The following is a 27,242-nucleotide window of genomic DNA, read 5'->3' on the forward strand; positions in this document are numbered from 1 at the left end:
ATCAAGTCTGGGGCAAAGATGGATATCAATGGTAGGATGGTGTGGAGGTCAGGACAACTCTTGGCAGTTTAGTTGTCCCCTGACATCTTATGGGATCCAGGTATTTAACTCCTACTTAAAGGTCTGATTAGTTAGTTCATCAGCCCTTCCAATTTTCCTTCCTTCCTTCCTTCCTTCCTTCCTTCCTTCCTTCCTTCCTTCCTTCCTCTCTTCCTCCCTCCTTCCCTCCCTCCCTTTCCATTTGAGATGAGGTTTCACTATAGTAGCTATGGTCATCCTGGAACTTGATATGAAGATCATGTTGGCCTCAAACTCCCAGGGATAGGCATGCCTCTGCCTCCCCAGTACTGGGATTAAAGATGTGCCTCTATCTCCAGTTTCTTAACAGTTCACCAGTCAGAATTTAAAACATTCTGATGACTTTGCTTTAACTTCTTTTTCTTTTTGAGACAGGGTCTCATTCTATCTCATTCTGGCTGTGAGACCCCATCTCAAAAATCCCAGAAAAGTCTGGTCTACTGAGCAAGTTGCAGGACAGGCTCCAAAACAATACAGAGAAACCCTATTTTGAAAAACCAAAAACCAAACCAAAACAAAACAAAAATCCCAGAAAAAACTGGGTGTGGTGACATTCAGGTATAATCCTAGCATGTGGGAGGTGAAGGCAGGAGGGTCAGGAGTGCAAGGTCATCATTGGCATACTTGCATGCATATATGTGAACCATGTGTGTGCCTAGTGCTTCTGGAGGCTAAGGAGGACATTGGATACCCTGGAACTGGAGTTACTGACAGTTGTAAAACAAGATGGGTATGGTGGAGCTCACTTGTATGTAATCTCAGCACTTGGGAGGCTAATCTCTGTGAGTTAGAGGCCAGCCAGGGATATACTGTCCCTTTCATATATATGAAAGACATAAGCACGATAGCTAAAATTTTTAAAGTGTTTTAAGTACAGGGATTCAGCTCAACAACTCAGGGTAGGAATGTGGATAGGGTGTCACTTGATCGGGCCAGCCAAAGGGGGTGAATCTAGAGGGATGAAGAAACATTCGTATTCTTTTGCCCCTCTGAGTTTTGAATCTAGCGCGATACTTTCATCCGTAGCCAATCCTAGAGCAGCATCTTCTTTCGTCAGTAGTTGCTGAGGCCCGGAGCCACGAGTCTCTCTGGTCAGTTCTAGCCGTTGCTGTTGTACTCGTGCTCGGCTCTTGCGTTTCCATCCGTTAAGACTGAGAGGGCATACAGAAGACCTGTCACCTTCTCGGGTAACCCCGCCAGAAAGAAACCCTCGGCTGCTCTTTCCACACCCGCAGAGACTCACTGGCTCCACTTAACGTGGAAGCTCTAGGCTGGCTCCATCACAAATTGTAGTACCAAGATTCTGGTGCTTCTAACACGGCTAGCTACCGGAGCAGGAAGTTCTTTCGTTATTTGTTTTTCTTTTCTTTTTAGGAAAAGCGAGCCAGGGCGGGAAGACACCCAAACGGGAAGGGCTGCGGGGAAGTGTCCTTGTGACGGAAAGGTGTTGAGTTCTGGCCCTTTAAACCCAAGGGGGAGGATCCGGAAGTGGATGGGCGGGACAAGCGGCCCTGCTATATAAGAAGGCCCAACCGCGCGGGGTCTCCAATCTGCCATTTTCTGTCCGTGAGTGAGTCCTCGCTGTCCTGAATTCTGTTTTCTTCACCGGCAGTGTTCTGCCCACTGGCCCACCACGTCAGGGGAACGATGGCCACAGAGTCTGCAGCCACTACTGCCGTCGCCGGGGAGCTGGCTTCCGCTGACAAGTAAGCCGGACTGTGGCGAGCTTGAGGCACTGGCCAGTCCGCGGGGAGAACTGGAGGACTGGGCTTCGCGGGCGGGACAGGCTGGTGGGTGGGACAGCTGCCCCTCCCTAAGCACCTGCGGGTGTTCGGAGGGAGCGGGTCTGTGGGGAAGCCCCTCTTGGGAAGGGCTGGCGGCCGGCGGTGACGGCGGGTGGCTGGCGCCCCCTGCCCGGCTTTTCGCGGCCGCCATCTTGCCGGGGGCAGCGGCGGCTGTCTCCATCGCCTGCCCTTTTTCTTCCTCCGCGGCCCGGGGCTGCCGGTGGGGAGGCGGGGCCCCCCCGTTTCCGGGGACTCCTGAGCCCTTACTTTCCGCGCACTAGCGTCCGTCTCGTTAGAGAGTCTGTAGAGCAATCTAGAAAACGACCGACAGATTTGGCGCCAAAAAAAAAAAAAAAAAAAAAAACCCGACACACGAGGATTGAGGCTGGGACCTGAGGGACCGGGGTGGGCGGGGCCCCGGGGAGGGCGGGACTTTGCTCGCGTGCGTTCCGTGTTCTGGCTCTGGAGAAGGGGGCGGGGCCTCGAGGAGGCGGGAAAACTCCATTGTTTGGGGTTTGAGCAGCTCCTACCAGAGCAGTGGGTCGCAGTGGTGTTTATCTTGTATTCCTGCGTGGTTTACTGTAATCTGAGAGTCGTTATGGGACTGAAGCTCTGCGACTCTCCACTTTTGCTGAGAACTCTCAGGATTCTTTAGATTTTCAGTGTGTGGGTCGGAGATTTGGTTGCTTCAGGGGCCATTTTCACACTGATACCTTCTTTGGTAAACGCTACATCATCATTCCGTACTTGCTAGAGGAGTCTGCTGAGTTAGGGACCCCAGAGAGGGAATAATTGCTTTGAGAGCTTCACAGTGCTATTCAAACATGAGCTACTATTTGGATAGTGTACAGAAACACCCATCATTTGGAGGAAGCAAGTGTTTTCCATACAGTAGGTCTTACTTTCCAACATTCCCTTGTCTTTTTTAGGTCCCTGCTAATATTTTTTTCGTCCCTGTACGTTTTAGAAGTTTTACCTCTCGTAAAATTAAAGTTGACTGAGACTTTTGAGTGGTTTTTCTATAGGTTTAGGTGTTTTAGTTGACATTTAAATTAGTACAGTTGTACCAGATAGTAACGTATCTTTGCATACTTTACCCTGTCACCTTTTGGTTCTTTTTCTAGTGGGTTCTTGAAGAAAAGTGTTTCTCAAATCATCATTCAGTTTCTAGCCTCATTGATTTCTTAGGAGTAGCTTGAGTTAGGGAATTCTGTAGAATTTATTTCAAGACAGGTTTCTCTGTGTAACAGCCCTAGCTGTGCTGGAATTCTCTTGGTAGACCAGGCTGTCCTCAAACTCACTGAGATCTGCCTGCCTCTGCTTCCTAAGTGCTGGGATTCAAGTAGTGCACCACCACTGCTTGGCTGTAGAATTTACTACAAAAAATCTTTTTGTGGTGTTTCCTGAACAACTATTAGTATTATATTGGGGATCCTTATCTTTCCAATACTTAACAGTTTGGGGGATGTAGCTCAGATAGTGTTTGCCTAGCTTGTATGATATCTTGAGTTTGATCTCATCACTGTATGCGTGCTGGGAATCAAATCTCTGTTCCCTACCAGCAACAAGTGCTCTTTTTTGTTTGCTTGTTTTTTTGTTTTGTCTTGTTTTGAGACAGGGTTTCTCTGTAGACCAGACTGGTCTCAGATATCCATCTGTCTTTGTCTTACCCATGCTTGGACCATTACCAACAGGCAAGGCCTCTTAAACTGCTCATCTGTCCATTTTCAGTATCTTGAGTAAATTCTTAATGAGTCACATGACTATAGTGTGAACTCTTAAATTTTCCTTTTTCTTTTTTCTTTCTTTCTTTCTTTCTTTTTTTTTTTTTTTGGTTTTTTGAGACAGGGTTTCTCTGTATTGTTTTGGAAGCTGTCCTGTAACTCTCTCTTTAGACCAGGCTGGATTCGAACTCACAGAAATCCGACTGCCTCTGCCTCCCGAGTGCTGGGATGCCCGGCTAAATTTTTCTACAGTTGGGAAAAATCAAGTTTAGAATGGAGAGATTAATTATTTTGAGTTTTCATTTTTTCAGTTTCTATGAAAAATCTTGTCTGTTGGGAAATCGCATAATTTAATGAGCTTTTGAGAAAAGTAAAGATAGAATGCTTGAGTAAAGTAAGTTGGTGAAGATATTTAGAAATTTTTATTTGTGGTACTGTGAGATTAACCTAGAATTCGACAAGCCAGTCAAACCACCTACCACTGAATCATATCCCCAGCTCCAAAATAAAGCTTCTTGTGTCTAAAGTGGGTCAAAGAAAGTAGCTTGAGTTTTGACTTCGCAGTTTGGGGGATGTAACTCAGTAGAGTGCTTACCTAGCATGTATGAAGTATTGGGTTGGATCCCTAGTATTGTGTAAAAAAAGAAAACAAGGACTGGTAGTACCCGTCTGTAATCCCAGTGTGTCAGAAGTTGAAGCAGGAGAATAAAAAAATCAGGATTATCTTCCATTACATGCTGAGTTTGAGGACAGCCTGGTCACTCTGTCATAATTTACTTCAGTTTCTTCTGTTTTAAAATTAAAATAGTTACTGCTGGGCATGGCTGTACATGGCATGTCCTTAATCTGCCAGCCTGGTCTACATAATGAATTCTGGGAGAGCCAGAGCTATGTAGAGAGTCCTTATCTCAAAAACCAAGCAACAACAAATTAAAGTTTTGTTTGTCTATGCACCATACATGCTTGGTGCCCTTGGAGGCAAGAAGTCAGATCTGTTTTGCTTTTGCCTCCTGAGGGCTGGGATCAAAGGCATGTATTACCATGCCTGGCTTGAATTTTTCGCTTACAAGGTTCAGAGGTGAAAGAAAGTAATGGAAGAAAGGTAAGAATGCCATTGGGCAGTGGTGACTCATGCTTTTAATCCCAGCATTCTGGGATGGTAGGCTAATCTGGCCTGTAAATCCTATTTCCAGGACCACTAGGCCCTATACAGAGAAACCCTGTAGTGAACTTCCCCCCTCAAAAAACAAACGTGAAAAAAAATAAAAAACCCAATAAAATAAAAAACAAAAACAAAGCTGGATATGGTCTAAAGGTGGGCATGACATCTCATGCTTTTAATCCCAGCATTTAGCATGTAGAGCCAGGCAGATCTCTCAAAGAGTTTAAGGCCAACATGGTCCACATAGCAAAGTTCCAGCTAGCCAGGGTTGCATAATGAGACCTTAAATCAACCTTCATCCCTTACCTCCCCCCCAAAAAAAAAACCAAAACAAAACTGAGAACCGGGGCTGGAGAGTTTGCTCAATGGTTAAGGGCAGATTCTAGATGACCCAAGTTCAGTTTCTAGCATCATACCTGGCATTTGATAATGCCTGTAACAATAGCCTCAGGGATACATACATACTTCTTGAGTTTTTTTTTTTTTTTTTTTTTTTTTTTTGGTTTTTCGAGACAGGGTTTCTCTGTATTGTTTTGGAGGCTGTCCTGGAACTAGCTCTTGTAGACCAGGCTGGTCTCGAACTCACAGTGATCCACCTGCCTCTGCCTCCCGAGTGCTGGGATTAAAGGTGTGTTGCCACCATCGCTTGGTGAGAAAAACTTTATAATTTTTTTTTTGTCTTTTTGTTTTTCGAGACAGAGTTTCTCTGTATTGTTTTGGAGGCTGTCCTGGAACTCGCTCTGTAGACCAGGCCGGCCTTGAACTCACAGAGATCCCCACCTGCCTCTGCCTCCGGAGTGCTGGGATTAAAGGGATGTGCCACCAGCGCCCCCCTACAATGTTTTAAAATTTATTTTGTGTGCATATAGCTTCTCTGCCACAGTACCTACGTGGTGTTAAGCCAGTTCTCTTTTTAACTATGTGCGTCTTGCAGATTTAATTCTGGTTGTCTCACTTGATATGTTTTATATATCAGGCACAGAGAGAGAGAGACGAGCCCCTCCTACTGCAAAGCAGAGGGGGAACTAGGAAACCAAAGTTCCAAATTTTCTTTTTTTAAAATTAATGTGTGTATGTTCGTCTGTTCCTGTATGCCATTGGAGGTCAGAAGAGAGAGTTGGATCTCTTGGAGTTGTAGTTTTGGGGTTGGGGGGGGAGGGCTATAAACCACCATGTAGATGATAGGAACTGAACCGAAATGTGCTCTTAACAGCTGAGCCATCTCTCTAGCCTAGTAAATAAATACCTTTACCAGCTATCTTGCTGCCCAGAGTTAGTTTTATGTTTAAGAAAAAAGTGGCTTAAAAAACAAAACAAGACAAAACAAAACAAAAAAAATGGCCGGGCAGTCATGCTTTTAGTCCCAGCACTCGGGAGGCAGACGTGGGCAGATATCTGTGAGTTCAAGACTAGCCTGGTCTATAAGAGCTAGTTCCAGGACAGCCTCCAAAGCCACAGAAAAACCCTGTCTCAAAAAACCAAAAAAAAAAAAAAAAAAAAAAAAAAAAAGACAAAGGTTGGCCGGGTGTTGGTGGCTCATTCCTTTAATCCTAGTGCTTGGGAGTCAGAGGCAGGCGGATCTCTGAGTTCGAGGCCAGCCTGGTCTAAGGAGCGAGTTCCAGGACAGCCTCCAAAACAATACAGAGAAAGCCTGTCTTGAAAAACCAAAAGAAAATTTTGGTTTTTAATTTTTTGCTGTTAATTGTTTCCTACTTAGTCTCTTAGTGTTTTTCCATATGATGACACTTTTCATTTAAATACTCCAAAATGGATGGTTTTAAAATTTTGAGGGATGTAGGCTGCGCGTTGGTGGCACACGCCTTTAATCCCAGCACTTGGGAGGCAGAGACCAGTCTGGTCTATCGAATGAGTTCCAAGACAGGCTCCAAAACAATACAGAGAAACCCTGTCTCGAAAAACCAAAAAAATTTTTTTGAGGGATGTTCAGAGAGAAAAATTAATTTTTTTTGACACAGGGTTTCCCTGTGTAGCTTTGGAACTAGCTCTTGTAGACTAGGCTGGTCTCAAACTAGAAGAGATCCTGCCTGACTCTGCCTCCTGAGTGCTGGGATCAAAGGCGTGTGACAGCACACAAATTATTTTCTATGTAAGTTTGATGACCTAAATTCTACCCCAGGAACCCAACTAAATGTAAAAGAAGAGAACCAGTTTCACAAATTTGTCCTCTGACTTCCATGTGTGTACCTTGGCATGTCCACTGTCCCCCTCCTTGCCCTACCCATTATATGCACATAATAATAAAACATCTTTATAAAACTTTTATCATATTTCTGTTGGCTATTTCCTCACTGTGCTGATTAGTTTTCAGTTAGAGTCACTTGGGAAGAGAGTCTCAAGAATTATGTATTTCAGGTTGGCTTTTGTATGTCTGGGGGATTGTCTTGAATTTGCTTAACGTGAGAAAACTTTGCCTCTTTTGGGTGGTACCATTCCATTGTTTTAGGACTTGGACCCTATAAGGATAGAGAGGGCTAGCCCAGTAGCAAGCAAGCAGGCAGCATGGTACAATTTTTTTTCTTTGTGCTGTTAACTGTGGGATATGATGCAATGGACTATAATCTGATACTGATGTTGGTGGGATGTTCTTTTGTTTTGTGCTTTGGATTTTCAAAACAGGATTTCTCTACACAGAGAAATCCTTGGCTGTCTTGAAACCACCATCTGTAAATCAGGTTGGTTTCAAACTCAGATCTATCTCATCTGCCTCTGCCTCTTGCAGAATAGGATTAAAGGCATGTATTACCACCATGGTATGGGTGGTTATTTTATTTTATTAAATGTGTGAGTATTTTGCCTGTGTGTAGGTATTTGCACTATGCATACAATGCCTGAGGAAATCAGAAGAGGGCTTCAGATCCTCTATAACTGGACTTTTGAATGAATGTTAGCCACCATATGGATACAGGAATCCAACCGAGTTCTTCTGGAAGAGCAGTCAGTTCTCTTAAGCACTGAGATCTTTCTCTAGCTCCTGATTAGGGTTTTTTTTTTATCATAGCAACAAAAATGAAAATAGTACATATAATTTTTTGAGACTGTTTGATTGTGTTCTCCAAGAGGCCTCACACTATACTATCCATGCATGCTATTCTCAAATTTAGTTGTCTTCCTACTTCAGCCTCCCAAGTATGTGAATTACAAATATGTAAATTTTGTTAAACTATTGACTTTATTATATAGCTTCATTTCTCTTGACAGCCAAAAAAGAGTCTATTCCTAGAAATGTTTTCTTTTGTTTATTTTATTTTGAGACATGGTTTTATTGTATAGTCCTGGCTGGCTTAGAACTCACTATGCAGATGAGGCTGATTATATATGATAAGTGTGGTGCTAGAGCACTCATGTGGTTGTCATGGACAACTTCCAGTTTCTGGGGATTCAAACTTAGATTATCAGGTGCTTCGACTTGTTGAGCAATCTTGCTTTTATTTATTTGATCCTCCTGCCTCTACCTCCTGAGTGTTGGAATTACAGCATGAGCTACCAAGCCCTGCTCTAGTGATTGTTATCAGTCATTTAAAGACACATAAAATAAAAATTCTTAAAAGATTTATTTAGCTGGGCGTTGGTGGCTCACGCCTTTAATCCCAGCACTCGGGAAGCAGAGGCAGGCGGATCTCTGTGAGTTCGAGACCAGCCTGGACTACCAAGCGAGTTCCAGGACAGCCTCCAAAGCCACAGAGAAACCCTGTCTTGAAAAACCAAAAAAACCCCAAAGATTTATTTATTTATTATGTATACAGTGTTCTGTCTGCAGGCCAGACAAGGGCATCAGATCTCATTATAGACTGTTGTGAGCCGCCATGTGAGTGTTGGGATTTGAACCCAGGTCCTTTGGAAGAGCAACCAGTGCTCTTTAACCACTGAGCCATCTCTTCAGCCCCATAAATTTTTTTAGGACCAGGTGTGGTGGCACACACCTTCATTAATTCCAGCACTTGGGTGGCAGAGATAAATTTATAGTGTTTTGTGAACTTTTTTTTTCCCCGAGACAGGATTTCTCTGTGGTTTTGGAGCCTGTCCTGGAACTCCCTCTGTAGACCAGTCTGGCCTTGAACTCACAGAGATCCACCTGCATCTGCCTCCCAAGTGCTCAACTTTTTATAAACTTTTAAAAGCATACAGTGAAATGTACAAAGCTTTAGGGTATTTCGAAATATAGCACATTCTGAAATCACCCTGTGACATGTCAATCTGAAATCACCCTGTGACATGTCTTCTATTACATAATAAAACAAAAATGACACATGTCACATTAGAAATAAAACCTAGTTCTTTCACCAGGGTGCTTAATAAATTTGTGCCTGTGCCATTGGATCAGCACAACTGAGTAATCCTTAGGATTGGAGGATATAGGTAGTGGTACTTGCTTCAAGCCTAGCATGTGTAAGACTTACTAGAATCTGTGAAGCATACCAATGGGAATCTAACTAGTTGTTGCAGAGTTATATACATAAGGATCAAAAAGGCCATTCCAGGATCTTGTAGATGACATTACTTCTTTGTTGTTTCCTGTGCTTGAAAGTATTGCCGTTTAAATTGTGCCATGTAGATTCCAGTGATGAAACTAAATTGTCAGGCTTGGGAGCAAGTGTAACTTTAGCCACTAAGCCATCTCTTTGACCCAAGAATTGAATTTAACAATTTGTTGGTTATTTAAAACATAAAAACTTTCTTTTATATTTTGTTTTTATATTTTTGTGATATTTTATATCTAAGCTTAAAGTATCTTTCATTTTTATTTCTTTTTATTCATTGCAGAATTGAAGATGCTCCTGCTCCTTCTACCTCTGCAGATAAAACGGAGAGGTAAGATTATATGATACAATTAGGTCGTATCAGGAATAGAAGTGAAGTAATATAACAGGGTAGTTTGCTGACTGGGCATGAAATTCAAGACCTTTCATATTATAGTCAAACACTGTATTATTGGAACTGTACCTTTGGCCCCTCAAGTTTGCTTTGTGGATGCCTCTAGGGATCCTTTTCAGGAATTCATTTAGATTTTTCCTTTTTTTTCTTCTCAGAAGGGTTTCTCAGCTGTGCTTTGGTGTCACATGCCTTTCATTCCCAATATTCAGGAGGCAGAGGCTGTGGATCTCTGTGAGTTCGAGGCTAGCCTGGTCTACCGAGCAAGTTCCAGGACAGGCTCCGAAACAATACAGAGAAAACCCTGTCTCTGAAAACAAAACAAACAAAAAATAACTTACAAGAGATACTATCTCAAAAAAAAATAGCAACAAAACTTAGAAAGAATTTAAAATTTGGAAGAGTATTTTTGACCATGGTGAATTTAACTGTCCTAATATTTTAAAAATATTCTGATGAAATTGGAGGTGCCTTTAAAAAATTCAGTAAGAGCTAAGCTCATAACTGTGATTCTAGCTATTCCAGGAGTTGAATCAGGAAGGTTTATTGCTTTAGTCAGTTCATGGCCTGTCTCTACAAGTTAATGAGATCCACTCTTAATTCTTTTTTTTTTTTTTTTTTTTTTTTTTTTGGTTTTTCGAGACAGGGTTTCTCTGTGGCTTTGGATGCTGTCCTGGAACTCACTTTGTAGACCAGGCTGGCCTCGAACTCACAGAGATCGCCTGCCTCTGCCTCCCGAGTGCTGGGATTAAAGGCGTGCGCCACCACTGTCCGGCCACTCTTAATTCTTCTACGAAGCGCTAGGATTATAAGCATGCACCACTACCCTTATCGTAATGTCTTGTGTAACTAACTTAAGGTGGTCTTTTAATTTGCTATGTAGCTAAGGATGACCTTTTAAATACTGGGATTAAAGGCAGGTTCCACCACAGGCCTGCTCACCTTCCTATTTAGAGAGTTTCATGTAACATAGGTTTGTCTCTTAGTCTCCCAATATTTCCTGTGATAACCTTGAATTTCTAATTCTCTTGCTTCTATTTCCCAACTGCTGAGATTATACATACGTGCAACCATATCTGCTTTTATACAATGCTCAAGATCAAACCCAGGGCCTTTTGTATTTGCATACTAGGCAAACACTATTAACTGAGGTATGTCCATCATTCTTTTATTTTTTTGAGGTCGGACTCAATGTAGACCTGGCTAGCCTTGAATTTCCAGAGATCTACCTGCTTCTGCCTCTCAAGTGCTGTGATTAAAGGCATGCACCACCACACCTGGCTTACGTTCCCCCCAACCTCTCCCCTTCTTTTAAACATTGTGTGTGGTCAGGTGGTGGTGGTGGTGAATTCCTTTAATTCTAGCACTCAGGAGGGAGACAGAGGCAGGTGGATCTTTGTGAGTTCCAGGCTAGCCTGGTCTAATAGAGTGAGTTCCAGTATAACCAGGTCTGTTATATAGAGAAACCATGTCTCATTCTCAATCATCCTACCTTTCAATATAGAGTGTTAGGATTATGGATATGTATCATTATGCCACCTTAATTTGCCAGATCTTCCATACAAGTCAGAAGTTAAAAATTTAAACTGTTAATGGTTTCAGTGTAATATGTATCCAGTGAGTATTGATTTAAACAATATTTGTTACTAAGTAAAATAATTTTCTTGCAGTCTGGATGTGGATAATGAAGCTAAGAAACTACTGGGATTAGGACAGAAACATCTGGTGATGGGAGACATTCCATCAGCTGTTAATGCATTCCAGGAAGCAGCTAGTCTTTTGTAAGTATATGTTCTATTTTAAACAGTCGTATATTGCTAACAAACCTTTAAAAGTTTTTCTGTGGGGAGAAGGAAGGCTTAAAAGAATAGGGGTATAGTTAAATGGTAGAGTACTTGGCTAATGTGTGTGAACTCCTGTGTCTAAACCTCTGAATCACAACTCTGGCTCTTACATACTGTGGAGGAATTCTTCTTGTAATTCTATAACCTAAATCTCACTGTGTAATTGCAGTATTTTTTCTGAGTAAGGTGATTTTTGCCTTCGTCACTACTGATTAAGAATACATAATTTGGGCCTGGAGAGATGGCTCAGAGGTTAAAAGCATTGGCTCTTCTTCCAGAGGACCTGACTTCAATTCCCAGCAACCACATGGTACCTCAGAACCATCTGTTATGATATCTGGCACCCTCTTTTGGCCTGTGGGCATACAAACAGACCCTGTATACTAAATAAATTAAAAATAAAAAATTATATAATTTATTTTTACTCTATTTAAAACATGATTGGATTGAATTATAAGACCTTATGCATGGAAAATAATTATTTTACAATTAAATTATACCCTTAGCCTACTGAGACTGTTTGGATCTTAATTAATTAATTAATTAATTAATTTTAAAAAATAAATAGATATATGTACATTGTGTTCTGTCTGCATGTATGCCTGTAGGCCAGAAGAGGGCACCAGATTTCATTACAGATGTTTGTGAGCCACCATGTGGTTGCTGGGCATTGAACTCAGGTCCTGGAAGAGCAGTCAGTGCTCTTAACCTCAAACTCATCTGTCTGTCTTGGCCTTGAACTCACAGGGTGAGTACTGCCTCTGCCTCCCGAATGCTGGGATTGAAGGCATGTGCCACCAACTCCCGGCTTTATTTGGTTTTATGGGACAGGGTTTCTCTGTGGCTTTGGAGGCTGTCCTGGAACTAGCCCTTGTAGACCAGGCCCGTCTTGAACTCACAGAGATCCACCTGCCTCTGCCTCCCAAGTGCTGGGACTAAAGGTGTGCACTACTACCACCCAGCTTAAATTTATTTATTTATGTTTTATTTTTTTTATATTTTATTTATTTATTGTATATACAGTCTTCTGCCTGCATGCCAGCAGAGGGCACCAGATCTCATTCAAGGTGGTTGTGAGCCACCATGTTGTTGCTGGAATGGAATTCAGGACCTCTGGAAGAGCTGCCCATGCTCTTACCCGCTGAGTCATCTCTACAGCCCTTTATTTTTATTTTTTAATTTTTTTATATGTATGAGCAATATACCTAAATGTATGTATATGTATTGTATGTGTACCTGAATGTTTGCAGCAATCTGGGCCTGCCTTTGTTCTTTTCGGTCTGGACTTAATGAATTGGGGCTGTGGTATTTAGTAGTATGCTTTGAGTGAAGATGGAATATATTCTGATGTGCCACTTCACTATGTATTGTTGATAAACATCATGACCCAAATCAACTTGGTAGAGAGGGTTTATTTGGTGTACATGTACTGATAGTACTCTACCTTTGAGGAAATTAAGCACAGGAAATGAAGTAGGTGACCATGGAAGAAAGCTTTTTTTTTTTTTTTTTTTTTTTTTTTTTTGGTTTTTCGAGACAGGGTTTCTCTGTGGCTTTGGAGGCTGTCCTGGAACTAGCTCTTGTAGACCAGGCTGGCCTCGAACTCACAAAGATCCGCCTGCCTCTGCCTCCAGAAGAAAGCTTCTTACTGGCTTGTTCTCCATGTATTACTCATTCTGCTTCCTTTCTTTCTTCCTTTCTTCCTTTTTTTTTTTTTTTTTTTTTTTTTTGAGGCAGGGTTTCTCTGTGGTCTACTTGTCTCATCTTAAAATATTAGTTGGCTTAATTTTATATGATTTCTACCATACATACTTCTTTGGACTCCACGAAAGCTTTCAACTCTAGAGGCATTTCTCTAGTCCTAAGTGTATGAACATATATATGTGTATTATGTGCTTGCCTGGTGCCTGTAGGATCAGAAGAGGTTGCTGGATTTGGAATTGGAGTTACAGATGGTGTTAACCATGTGGGTGTTGGGAATAAGTGTTTATAACCACTTCATCTTTTTCTCCAACCACCTTTATAGTTCTTGAATAGCTCTTACATATGTCAGAAGAACATGTAACAATAACTTCATGTGTTGTTAACTAGCAATGTTCAGACTAGGTATTTACTTTCTTTGTAGAGGTAAGAAGTATGGAGAAACAGCCAATGAGTGTGGAGAAGCCTTCTTTTTTTATGGGAAGTCACTTTTGGAGTTGGCCAGGTATGTCTTGAAAAGCCTCATTTTGTAAATAGAACGTTTTATATCACTTTGCTCTGTTTAAAAATTAAGTGTCCTTGTTGACTAAAATTGTTTATACAAATAAAATTAATTTTGAGGTTTTCAGTTAGTAGAAGCAGTGATATATAGTCAGTGGTCAATCAGAATTTAATACAGGAATGAACATTCAGAAGTACTCTGAGCTAGCTCAAAACTCAACAAGGTTTGTATGGAGGACAATTTGAATAAGTAGCACATGAAAATGTCTAGTAAGGCTTTCTGCTTGGTATGGTTTTACATTTGTGAATTTCCCAACACCTGGGGAGTAGGGAGGCTGAAGCAGGAGGATCAAGTTCAAGGACAGCCTAAGCTACAAAGAATGACCCTGTCTCAAACCTATGTGCCCCTCTCTCCAATTATAGACTTTATTATTAATATTCTTGGAAACTACTCAACAATTTATTAACATGATTAAAATATTTTGTAGATATACAAAATGATGAGTGATTAGCCTTTACACATGGTTCTGTTAAGTTCCTAATTTTGTGATTATGACCTAAAGACTTGGTATGAGGGCTGGAGAGATGGCTCAGAGGTTAAGAGCATTGGCTGCTCTTCCAGAGGTCCTGAGTTCAATTCCCAGCAACCACATGGTGGCTCACAACCATCTGTAATGAGATCTGGTGCCCTCTCCTGGTGTGCAGGAATATATGCAGACAGAACATTGTATACATAATAAGTAAATAAATCTTTAAAAAAAAAAAGACTTGGTATGAAAATGTTGACAAAATGTCACTGACCCTTTAGAGAAATGTAAGTAGAAATGATGCTTGGAAAAATAGCATGTCCCTGCTATAAAAAAAAATGAATAGATGTTTTATTCTCTTGATGATAGTCATTATTTGTACTTTTCAGATAATGCTTTCTTTTAGCCCCATGCAGTGTTAGCTTATATTAGTGTTTTTTGGGGGGGGTGTTTACGAGACAGGGTATCTCTATATTGTTTTGGAGGATGTCGGTCCAGCCCGGCCTCGAACTCACAGAGATCCTCCTATCTCTGCCTCCCGAGGGCTGGGATTAAAGGCGTGCGCCACCACCGCCCAACTTATATTAGTTTTTAAAAAGTTTCATTAGCATATTTTAATTCTACATAATAATGGGTTCATTAGGACTTTTTTTACATATGCATCATATATTTCAATTATTTTTATACGCGTTTACCCTCTCATGCACCTCCCGATCATTCCCCTGCTTCCTGTACTTTTGTGTGCTACCCATGAGTTTCATTCCAGTTATTCACAGGCATAAGGGTAGCTAGCTAATCAGTGGTTACACCACTGAAGAAAATGTCCCTGGTTTTCCTATCAATTGTCTCGATTGAAGCCTCATGAGCGCCCCTCCTACCCCTTTTTCATGACATGGTGTTGATAGACCCATTGCTTTGAAGTTCTTGTATTAGGCAATCGCAGTTGCTGTTGAGCAGAAGAGTGCTCTTGTCATACCTGGAAATCAGTGTCCCCACCCTTCATTTCCAGTCATACATTCTTTGTGCCTTCTTGATGTTCCCTGAGCCATGGAAGGGGTGATATAGATGTCCCACTTATGACTGGACATTCATTGTTCTTAAAGTTTTGTCTTCTTTGAACGTTTAGTTTTTTTTGCTATGGGGGTGTCTTAGTTGACCAAGGCAATTTATAGAAGAGTTGACTATCATGGGAGGGAGCATCACAGCAGGCCAGCAGGCATGGCATTGAGCAGTATCTGAGAGTTTAAGAGCTGAGGCAGCAATTGCAAGGTAGTCTTGGACTCACAGAGAACTGCCTGATTCTGTCTCCTGAGTGTTGGGATTAAAGGCATGTGACACAGATTGTTTTCTTATTAGGTGTTCTAGGTGTGGGTATGTACATATGAGTACAAGTGTTCTCCCAGGCCATAATCCTTGAGCTGCAGTTAAATTTGTGAGCCATCTCATGTGAATGTTAGCAACCAAACACAGGTTATCTGGAAGAGCATCGAGTGCTGTTAATCACTGAGCCATTCATTCATCCATTCATTCAAAGGTGTGTTTCTCTGTAGCTTTGGAGGCTGCCCTGGAACTTGCTCAATATACCTGGCTGGCCTCGAAGTCACAGAGATCCGCCTGCCTCTGCCTCTGAGTGCTGTGATTAAAGGTGTGCACCACCACCCCCCCTGGCTTTTTTAAAAATAATTTCCCCCCTTTTTAAAGACTAGTCTTACCTTTGAACCTGGCTAGCCTGGAACTTATAGAGCTCCTCTTGATATGTAGTTTTGTATTCTCTTTACTTGATTCTTTTTTTGTTTTGTTTTGTTTTTTTTCTCGAGACAGGGTTTCTCTGTGGCTTTGGAGGCTGTCCTGGAACTAGCTTGGTAGTCCAGGCTGGTCTCGAACTCACAGAGATCTACCTGCCTCTGCCTCCTGAGTGCTGGGATTAAAGGCGTGCGCCACCAACGCCCGGCGATTCTTTTTTTTGTTGCTTCTGTTTTCTACCTTGAAATACTTTGTTAGGAACCAGTTATACTTTCCTGCTTTTTCCTCCTGTAGAATGGAGAATGGAGTGTTGGGAAATGCCTTGGAAGGAGTGCATGTAGAAGAGGAAGAAGAAAAAACAGAAGATGAATCTTTGGTAGAAAATAATGATAATGTAGATGGTATGTAGAGTTGCATGCTACATTCAAGAGCTGCGACGACCTATGTTTCCTTTAAATAAGTTATGGAAATGGGGTCCTTTTGCTGTTTGGTCTCTCCAAAAGTACTTGGACTGATGCAGTGGGTATAGGCTATTAAAGTTGACAGTGAATCTCTCTAAGAGACTAATAACTAAATGTATCTAATATCAGTCATTTAAGTTGATATAATAAATATTAAGAATATTTTCTGATGCATATTTTAAAGACACATTACAGAGCCCAGTTATTTTAATAGAAGTCCTTAGAGCACTTTTGTGTCTTATGAATCTGAGTTTGGCTGTTAGAACTTTACAAATCAAATAAGTATAATGTTTAAGAGAGGAAGGAAAGTTTGACATGTATTCCCTGACTGGTAATCAGATTACTTGAAGTGAAGCCCATGCAGTTTTTAGTCTGAAGAGGTTTGATTTCCTCTGCAGTATGTTGCTTTGCTAGCTTTGTTTCTCCCTTTGCTTTTCTCATGGGGGCACCTGCTAAAACTTTTATTTAGGCTAATTGAAGGCTTAAAGGGAATGTATTTCTGGTTTCCATTTATGCTTTTATCATTAAACTTGGAGACATGTTTATGCTTCATGTTCTTTAATCATGTAGAGGAAGCAAGGGAAGAGTTGAGAGAACAGGTTTATGACGCCATGGGAGAAAAAGAAGCCAAAAAAGCAGAAGGCAAGTCTCTTTCAAAGCCTGAAAATGATACAGAACAGGAAAGTGAAGTGGAGAAGGGTGGAAGAGAAGATATGGATATAAGTGAGCCTGCAGAGAAACTACAGGAAACAGTTGAATCGACTTCAAAGCAGTTAACTGAATCCTCTGGAGAGGCAAAAGAAGCAGCAATACCAGGACTGAATGAAGCTGAGGTCACTTCTGGGAAGACAGAACAGGAATCATTGTGTACTGAGGAAGGAAAATCAATTTCTGGAGCTTATGTTCAAAATAAAGAATGCAGAGAAACAGTGCATCAGGAGAAGGAAGGAGAGGAAATAATAAGCATAGAGAAAAAGCCAAAAGAAACTTCAGAAGATCATCCTAATGGGGCTCCAGAAAAACAGGGTACTTCAATGAAGGTAGAAGCTGAAACAGTAGACCCCACAGTCAAGTCAGTGGACATGGGTGGGAAGGAACCAAAGGATCAGGTAGCTACCTATGAGAGTGAACTAGGGAAGACTGCTCTTGAGCAACTGTCAGGGCAAGATGTCAAAGTGTCACCAAAGGTGGCTGCAGAGACTGGATCAGATGTCTCTGAGAAGCCAGGGCAGGAGATTACAGTTCTTCCCAACAATGGTTCAGTTGATGGACCATCAGCTGCAGGAGATCAGATTCCTAGTGAACCACAGACTTCAGCAGAAAGACTGACAGAAACTAATAAAGATGGCTCAAGTGTAGACGAGGTCAAGACAGAGCTGGTTCCTGAACAGGAGGAAGCTATGCCACTTGTAGAAGAGTCTGAGGCAGCTGGAGATGGGTTTGAGACCAAGGTAGCCCAGAGGGCTACGGAGAAAGCACCTGAAGACAAATTTAAGATAGCTGCTAATGAAGAGACACAAGAGAGAGACGAACAGATGAAAGAGGGTGAAGGTAACTGGGATATGCTAGAGCTGCAGTGGGTGGAGTACATTCTAGATTTGACTCACTAATCATTGGTAAAAGTCAGCCTTCCATTCAGGATTTTCAGTCTGCCTTGGATATAGGAAAAGATTAGTTTAGGAAAGAGCTAAATGAAAATGGGATTAATTTAAGAACATGATAATAGGTTTAGTAAGATAAATCAAGAGTAGCAAGTGTATAGCTGGCTGGTAACTAATAATTTTACTAACTAGAAAGTAGGTCTTCTGATTCAAAACTTGGCTAGCTCTCAGTAATTTGTGCCATCCTAGCCAATAAGGTGATGTAAGGGGTGGATTAGAAATGGGTTTTGGGATAGGTAGGGAAATAGGTTAGGCTGGCAGAGAATGCTGAATGGATGTTCACTTGCATGCCTTTGAGTTTTAAAATTTACTGTTCACATGGTTTCTCTTAAGTGCTATAGGAAGTAGAAACAGCAGTAGAATCCACTGAATTGGTACACTTAAGCAGGCATGCCATTTAAATAAAGGATGGCAGTTAGCTTTCTGGCGCCCTTTCTACCTTTTGTTCATAGAAATGTTTAGAAGGTTATTCACATTGTTCCACCCCCTTTTCAGGGAAAAGAGTTAGCAAAGTACTTCATTTATCTCCTGTTGCTTTCCTTCCTCATTTCATGCTTGCTTTGGCTGCTAACCAACTATACTGTTAGTGGCTTGATTGTGATTTGATTTTATCAAGATTTTTAAGTCTCTAATTACTAATTGGCACGTCTGACTTGAGTTGTGCTCAGTTGGGGATTCTACTGTATATAAATTTTACCTAACATTGGCATTAATAATTACAGGTCTTTATTTCAATTAATAATATCCTGTGTAATTGCTAGACTGTTTCAAGAGTTGTCTAATTACAGGTGTATTTCAATGTATAATTTTTTGTGTAATTGCTAAACTATTTCAGGAGTTCTCTTAAGTTATGGGTTTTCAATGACTCATCTTTAATACTAGACCATTCTGGTAAGCATCTGAATATGTGTAGGTCCTTGCACTCCAGTCAGCATCAATACAATCAGAAGCAAACTTGTCAAGTGGTAGCACTGTTGGGCTTCTTGAGCTTCAGGACTTCTTCCGCATGTTTTTGAAAACTCTGATGTCTTTATTCTTTCCCCTCCCTCCCTAGTGTTGAGGATTGATCCCAGGGCCTCATGTGTATTAACCAAGCATTCTACTCTTGAACCAAATCCTCAACCCTATAAGAGTTATTTGGCTGATAAAATTTTGTGTATTGTACAAATAAAAAATGGGAAGTCTGTATCACACCTAATAGAGATGAGTGATTCTGACTTTAGGCTTCAGCCATTTTCTGTGGTAGGTTCCTATATGTCAGATGTTACACTAGCCCACATTTTACATGTGAGAAACAATCTGAGTTTGATTCCCCAGAACCCACATACAAGTAGGCATGTACTCTCATTTATAATACTGGTCCTCCTAAGGAGAGATAGGAGCCATTAACACAATTTCTTGAAGCTTGTGGAATAAGCCCAGGACACAAGACATCCTGTCTCATCTCTGACCCAACCCAAGGCTGTTGTTTTCTGATCTATATAGATGCCATACTATAAGTGTACCCATATTCACATAAATGGGTCTCTACACACAATTCAAACACTGGTGCATGGGATGACACTGAATGGTAGAATATTTGTCTGGCATGTGCAAAGTTCTGTGTTTGATCCTAGCATCACAAGAAAATAACAACCCATTTCATGGTACTTGACTTTTTGCCACTTCTGGGATATGTATATCACTCATACAGATAGTCAGTATGTTTTATTTTCTCTCTGTCTTCCTCTCTTATACACTCTTTTGATGTTTTTAATTGTTAGGTTAGATGTGGTTGGTAAGGGAACAAAAATTTAAGTTGTAGTCATAAAGGTTGGCTATGCTGGGGTTAAAGGCATGTGCCACCACCACCCTGCCTTTTTTTTTTTTTTTTTCTCAAGACAGGGTTTCTCTGTGGCTTTGGAGGCTGTCCTGGAACTCGCTTTGTAGACCAGGCTGGCCTCAACTCACAGAGATCCGCCTGCCTCTGGGATTAAAGGCGTGTGCCACCAACGCCCGGCCACCCTGCTTTTAAAGAGTAAAAATAAATAGATTTTAAAGTGTATTGTGAGAGTACATGTATCTACTTCTGCACTGCTGGATTAATGTAGGAGGATAGGTGGAGTCACTAAAATGAACATCTAGTCTAAACTTAGGGGAACTATACTACATGAAAAAGATAATGCTGGAGCTGGATAGATGGCTTAGTGTTAAAGAGCATCTGCTGATCTTAAAAAGGACCTGTTTGGTTCTCAGCACATTAGACAGCTCACAACTGCTAGTAACTATCTCCAGGGCATTTGACTCCCTTTTCTCGGTCTCCATAAGTGTTTGCATACAGACAAACATGTTTAAAGTCTTTTAAAAAATGCATTGGCAGCTCTATTTCAGAAACACTGAATTGCATAATCAGAAACAAAATAAGTGAGTGTATTCTGGGAACTTGATAAGTAGCCAGTTGTGGAGCTCCAATTTCAGTGAGAGACCTTGTTGCAGGAAAAAAGGTGGAGAGTGGTAGAGGAAGACCTCTGACATTGACCTCTCTGCAGACACAAACCTTACACAGAAAAAACGAGCCTTTTGGTTAAATATGGTTTGCTGCCATTGCTAATTAGGTTGTTACTTGCAAATAGTTCAAGTACTATGGGTTTGTGTTAGTAAATGGCAATATATAAGAATTTTCCATGCCTGTTTTCATTGTGAATCTGTTGTTTTTCAGATAAAACTGGTGACATTTAACCTGGCTCAGACAGGCATTGTAGCACAAGTGTTTAGTCAGGCAAATCTCTTGGTTTGAAGCTAGCCTGGTAGACATGTCAAGTTTTAAGAATAGCCAAGGTTAGAACTGGATTCAAACAACAGCAGACGAGAAGGCCTACTTTCCATGTTTCCAATAATGGATTGTTGAGTGGTGGTATTTGCAATCTTTATTGCTGGAGTTAAAAATGTTGAGCATGCTGGCAGCTGTGTACTCCCAGATACTAGGGAGATGCAGAAGGATTGCTGATCCTTGGTCTTAGGGGCTAGTTTGGGCTATATAAAGCCTTTGTCTTTTTACGAAGAAAAAAAAAAAGAGGACTGGAGAGATGGCTCAGTTGTTAAGAGTCCCAGCAACCACATCATAGCTCACCAGCATCTATAATGAGGTATGGTTCCCTCTTTTGCCATGAAGGCCATACATGCAGGCAGAATACATTTTAAAAGAAAAGAAAAATAACAAAAGAAAACTCCACCTAGCTTAATGAAAGATGGCAGTGAGTCAGTGAGTACATACTTAATTTACGTGAATTGATTGTATTGTATCAACTAAAAGCTTGTTTTTTTTTGTTTTTTTTTTTTTTGGAAACAGGGTTTTTCTGTAACAGGTTTGACTGTTCTGGAACTTGTTCTGTAGACCATGCTGGCCTTGAACTTAGAGTTCTGCCTGGCTAGCATTTTGGATTTTAAGTTGACTTATCAATAATAATTTATTATAAAAGCTTGTTCTTTGGACAACTGACTTATGGCTATATATCAAAATAGATATAGGTATGGCTACACATTTAAATGAAATCTTTTTTTTTTTTCCTTTTCTTTTTTGGCAAACCAGGATTTCTTTGTACCCTGGCTTTCTTTCCATTCCATTGTCACTCTGTAGACCATGCTGTCCTCATTCACAGAGATCCACCTGCCTCTGTCTTCCTTTGTTGGGATGAAAAGCATGTGTCTCCACCACCTGCCTTATATGAAACCTTACTTGTTTGTTCATTCCCAATCTTTTTGTTTTTTGTTTTTGTTTTGGTGTTTTGAGACAGGGTTTCTCTGTATTGTTTGGAAACCTGTCCTGGAACTCACTCTTGTAGACCATGCTGGCCTCGAACTCACAGAGATCCGCCTGCCTCTGCCTCCCGAGTGCTGGGATCAAAGGTGTGCGCCACCAACACCCGGCATTCCCAATCTTTTTGAGGTTGTTAAGTCTATGTGACTTATGCCCCTTTCCCATAGTTTATTGTAGGAAAACTAGCTTTTTTTTTTTTTTTTTTTTTTTTTTTGGTTTTTCGAGACAGGGTTTTCTGTGGCTTTGGAGGCTGTCCTGGAACTCGCTCTGTAGACCAGGCTGGCCTCGAACTCACAGAGATCCGCCTGCCTCTGCCTCCTGAGTGCTGGGATTAAAGGGGAAAACTAGCTTTTTGGTTATTGTTCTGAATGGACTGGAAAGGTTTTGATACCTTAAGTTTACTATGATTATCTTAACAAATGACTAAAACCTGTCTGCTGAGTAGATGCAGGATTCTTGGAAGGCTTTACTTTTATAAGAAAATCCTTAGTCTTTAAACATTTTGATGAATAGACTAACTTGGATTTGAATTAGATGGTAACCACTGACTTTAACTTCAGATCAGATGCTGAGTTGGATGCAGCCTTAGAATGTAGGTTGACAGATATTTATCAAAATCTGACCAAACAGAAAATACCTTTAGTTACATCTCAATACTGAGGAATTTTTGTTTGTAGAAACTGAAGGCTCAGAAGAAGACGACAAAGAAAATGACAAGGCTGAAGAAATACCAACTGAGTCAGTTCTTGAAAACAAAGTAAGTTAATCCTCCAGTACAACTTTCTTATCATAGGATTATGAATCCATAACTGGTATAGAAAAGGTTACTGTAGATGGCTGCTCCTTGGCTAGGGCTTAGAGATCCTTTATTCATTCATCATAAGATGAAATACAACAATGCAATTATATATATATATATTTTTTTCCTTCCTTCTTTTTAAAGTATATATACACTTTTTGGGGGGGGGGAGGTTGAGACAAGGTTTCTCTGTGTAGCTTTGGAGCCTATCCTGGTACTCAGTAGACCAAGCTGGCCTCGAACTCACAGAGAGCTGCCTGTCTCTGTGCTGGGATTAAAGGCATGTGACACCAACGCCCAGCTAATCGCAATTATATTTCACGGACAAGGTGACTTAAATTAGAGAACTTTTAGTAGGGGGCCCATTTTGTAGTTTTTTGGGAGAAGGGCTGCATTTTGAGTTGCAACCAGCTTTCTTTTTCAAATTATAGTAAAGTATAAATTTAGATTTATTCTCAAGATATCTGCCTGTCTTGTGCTTTTCTCTAATACCAATGATTTGGATATACTTTAGTCTCTTCAAGAAAATGAAGAGGAGGAGATTGGGAACCTGGAACTTGCCTGGGATATGCTGGATTTAGCAAAGATCATTTTTAAACGGTAAAACTCTTGATGCCTTTAACTGGGGACTTATGGATAAAAATAGAAAGTATTTTTTAAGGATCAGACAATTATTTTTAGGGCTTTACTAATCATCTTTCTTTTTAGGCAAGAAACAAAAGAAGCCCAGCTTTATGCTGCACAAGCCCATCTTAAACTTGGAGAAGTTAGTGTTGAATCTGGTAATGCATTTTCCATTTTGCTGTCTCCTAACTTCCCCAAATGTCCCCATTCTCCTGTTTCTATAGACATAGGAATTGAAGGTCTGAGTTCCTTATATTGCCTCTTGCAATGAACAGCCTCGTAAATGGTTTGTCCTGACTGGTAATCCAAGGGAGAATGAAGCCGAGACAGGTGGACCTCTGAACTCAAGACCAGCATGATCACATAGTTCTAGGCTAGCCAGAACTATATTTAGACACTGGTTGGAAAGAGGGAGAAAAAGGGAGGAGGAAGAGATAGAAAGGAATGTAAAATGAGAATCCATTCCTGAACTAAATTCTGAAAGTGCTTTATATTAAATGATGTTCAATTCTTATTGTTCTGTCTTCATTAGAGAATTATATCCAAGCTTTGGAGGAGTTTCAGGCTTGCCTAAGCCTCCAAGAACAATATTTGGAAGCCCATGACCGTCTCCTAGCAGAGACCCACTACCAGTTGGGTTTGGCCTATGGTTACAACTCTCAGTATGATGAGGCAGTGGCACAGTTTGGCAAATCTATTGAAGTCATTGAGAAGAGAATGGGTGAGTGAACAGCAGCTCTTTTATGCTTAGATGATGCAGCAATTTACTGTGTGGAAAAAGGGTCCTTTTGTCATTAACGATTTAGGTCTTTCTTTGTAGCTGTACTCAATGAGCAGATGAAGGAGGCTGAAGGATCGTTTACTGAGTATGAGAAAGAAATTGAGGAACTGAAAGAACTGCTACCTGAAATTAGAGAAAAGATAGAAGATGCAAAGGAGTCTCAGCGTAGTGGGAATGTAGCTGAGCTGGCCTTGAAAGCTACTCTGGTTTGTTGAGTTTAATTCCTCAGTAACATACTTGTATGGTACAGTGACTGTCTAGAAACAGAAATATGCCTGCCTCTGTCTCCTGAATGTTGGGATTAAAGGTTTGCACTTTAATGGGGTTGATCAGAATGAAAGCTCATCTCAATTTGTAGCAAATAGTACAGTGATTAGAAAGCATGCTGTGAGCCGGGCGTTGGTGGCGCACGCCTTTAATCCCAGCACTCGGGAGGCAGAGGCAGGAGGATCTCTGTGAGTTCGAGGCCAGCCTGGTCTACAGAGCGAGTTCCAGGACAGCCTCCAAAGCCACAGAGAAACCCTGTCTCAAAAAAAAAAAAAAAAAAAAAAAAAAAAAAGCATGCTGTGTATGTGAACAGACTTGTTTAAAATCTGTCCCTGCTACTTTGTGTGACCATGGACATTTATCTTCGCCTTTTGTATAAATACTATGTTATCTGTGTTAAGAGTGTTTTTGACAATACCATATAGAAGAGTTATTGAGTGTCTTAATCCTAAATTGCCTGGCTCTGCTTCTGGCTACTGGCATGCTAGGGATTGTTCTGTGTTGGGAATAGGACATGAAGGGTTTAGTTTCCACGACTATTCTTGGGTTTCTGGGGTGTCTTTGTGTGGAAGGCCTTGCTGAGATGCTGATGACATGATTTGTCAAGTGCTGGGTAACTTAAGCCTGGGTACTAGGGTTCTGTGCTGCAACTTACTTGTGTCTGTGTGATAGGTGGAGAGTTCTTCTTCAGGTTTCACTCCTAGTGGAGCTGGCGCCTCAGTCTCAATGGTTCGTATTGTGTTTTTTCAATAAGCCTACTATGAGTTAAATAAAATTTTTGTAAATTGCTAATAACAAAGACTTATTTTTGCCAGATTGCCAGTAGAAAACCAACAGATGGTGCTTCCTCGTCAAATTGTGTGACTGATATTTCCCATCTTGTCAGAAAGAAGGTAAAATTTACATGTACTTATTTATATTTAAACCTTTTTAAACTGCATTTCAGTATAGAGCGTTTGAAATAATACACTAGCTTATAGTTGACTCACCCTCTTAAGTAGCACAGTGCAAAGACATCTCAAGCTAAGGCTTTCCAAAGAATGTTTTCACTTAGAATACCTTACCTAGCAAACTTATGGCTTGGAAAGCTTAAGAGGATCAATTAGATGAGTACGCTTTAGAATCTGACTTGTTTTGTTCAGTAGTAGGCCTATTTTGCCAATAGTCCCAATCAATAATTCTTTCCCTGTGTGGTAAATCTTCTGTCTTTACTGACTGAAAATAGGTAATTTATTTGTACTCCTTTACTGTTCAGGTCAGTACCCCTCATCCTTTGGGGAAATTTTAAAGTAAAAATACATTGGGACATACCTGTTTATGCCTCTGTGTAGCTGTCAGCATTGCTTCTAACTAGAGAGTAGATTGATTGTTCCATAGAGTTGAGCGTCAGGATGTGCAGTATATTGACACAACAGGGATGTGGAATTATTTTGCAATTGTCTTAAAATATGAAGCCCTCCTTCATAATTCTGTCTTTAGAGGAAACCAGAGGAAGAGAGCCCCCGGAAAGATGATGCAAAGAAAGCCAGACAAGAGCCAGAGCTGAATGGAGGCAGTGGGGATGCTGTCCCCAGTGGAAATGAAGTGTCAGACAACATGAAGGCTGAGGTGGGAGTTTTAAGACGTGGCCACTTGCCTCACCTGTTGTTTGGGTCTTGGAGGCCAGGACTCAGTGCATATGGGACACTCACAAAAACTGATTGTTCTGAAAATAGTTTCCTTATGAAGTAATTGGATGTCTTGACAGATGGATTTTATTTATTTTTCTGATGAATGTGTAGAAAGCCACCAGAACAGCAAGACTACTTGATCATTCCATATAATATGTCAACTGTTAGCTGTGTCAGCCTTATCATTTTTATAGTCCTTGTTCCCTTAGATTTACTTATGACTGAAGCCTGCATATATTATGCCAGGGTAAGTTATACCTAGGCTCTTTGTCTTTCAGGCTACGAATCAGGCTGAAAGAGCGGCAGCAGAAGAGGGGACAGTGGAGTCTGCAGCTACAGTAGAAAGCTCTGCAGCTACAGTTGAAGGCGCTGCATGCTAAAGAGGGAGCAGAACCTTTCTCCTGAGGGAAAGTGGTTTTGTACATAATGTATTTTTTCACTTTTGGGGATTCTTTTTGTATAACTTCAATAAAGATTGTAGGCAACAGCTAAGGCTTTGATGACTTTTTTCTTAAATATTGGCAGAATCTATGATGTCTTGGGGCATTAGGTTTTTGTTTTTGGTGTATGTATGTGTTTGTGTATTGCTTTTGGACAACCTACTTCCTGTCTGGAGGAGCCCTTCATCTTTGGTGCTATATTTCTATTTCTAAATAATTGGCTGTATTTAGGTGTCTTGCATACTTTCCGTGGTGCTGTTCCTGGATGGGGTCTGCGAAACAAGAACTGATAGGAATGCTGCTGAAAATGGATGATGGAATGTGAACTAGGTGCCTATTTTCTGTTCATCTGATTTCCAATTTTGGGCCATAATCGTATCCTGGAAAAACTGATGGATACTTGGGAAGTGATCTCTGAGGAAAACGGTGTTTTAAATTAGAGACATGAGCTCTGACTGGAAAGGCTCAGGAAGAATCTGGACGAGGACAAAGTCTGTTCTATATAGAAAGGTTCCAGCATGTCAATAATTAGAATTGTTATATTGTCTGCAATTTTGCCTTATAAAAATAAATATGCTAATTTAAAAAACCAGTTCGACCTTGTTCTGGAATTACACTTCAAAGACCTTACAAGAAGGGTCCTGGGTTGCCTGGTACCTCTTTGTGGGATATGGGGTAGAGTGGCAAGCTATTCCATCAGTTCTGGGTGTACAGTTAAGGGATGGTGGTCATGCTAATGTGACAATCAGTGTATGAATCAAACAGACCCTTCCTGAGCTGCCTTATTAA

The 27,242-nt window shown here is 40.9% G+C and overlaps 1 protein-coding gene across 4 annotated transcripts; it reads left to right on the forward strand.

The window, feature by feature from the left end:
• Nucleotides 1-1,179: 1,179 nt before the first annotated feature.
• LOC101830598 (nuclear autoantigenic sperm protein) lies at nucleotides 1,180-26,500 on the forward strand. Of its 4 annotated transcripts, none has more exons than XM_040756899.1 (16): nucleotides 1,180-1,265; nucleotides 1,691-1,784; nucleotides 9,531-9,578; nucleotides 11,309-11,419; nucleotides 13,608-13,688; nucleotides 16,249-16,355; nucleotides 16,986-17,966; nucleotides 22,550-22,629; nucleotides 23,186-23,271; nucleotides 23,380-23,453; nucleotides 23,828-24,016; nucleotides 24,116-24,282; nucleotides 25,016-25,072; nucleotides 25,159-25,236; nucleotides 25,823-25,951; nucleotides 26,292-26,500. In XM_040756899.1, exons 2-16 carry the CDS (start codon nucleotides 1,726-1,728, stop codon nucleotides 26,391-26,393), a joined length of 2,349 nt encoding a protein of 782 aa, XP_040612833.1. In that variant the 5' UTR covers nucleotides 1,180-1,265; nucleotides 1,691-1,725; the 3' UTR covers nucleotides 26,394-26,500. The 4 variants fall into 4 exon arrangements, with proteins under 4 accessions (XP_040612833.1, XP_040612834.1, XP_040612832.1 ...); XM_040756900.1 differs by lacking the exon at nucleotides 1,180-1,265 and adding an exon at nucleotides 1,359-1,522; XM_040756898.1 differs by lacking the exon at nucleotides 1,180-1,265 and having other exon boundaries at nucleotides 1,605-1,784.
• Nucleotides 26,501-27,242: the final 742 nt, after the last annotated feature.

The sequence above is a fragment of the Mesocricetus auratus genome, unplaced genomic scaffold (assembly GCF_017639785.1).
Source record: "Mesocricetus auratus isolate SY011 unplaced genomic scaffold, BCM_Maur_2.0 Super-Scaffold_100014, whole genome shotgun sequence".
NCBI lineage: Eukaryota > Metazoa > Chordata > Mammalia > Rodentia > Cricetidae > Mesocricetus > Mesocricetus auratus.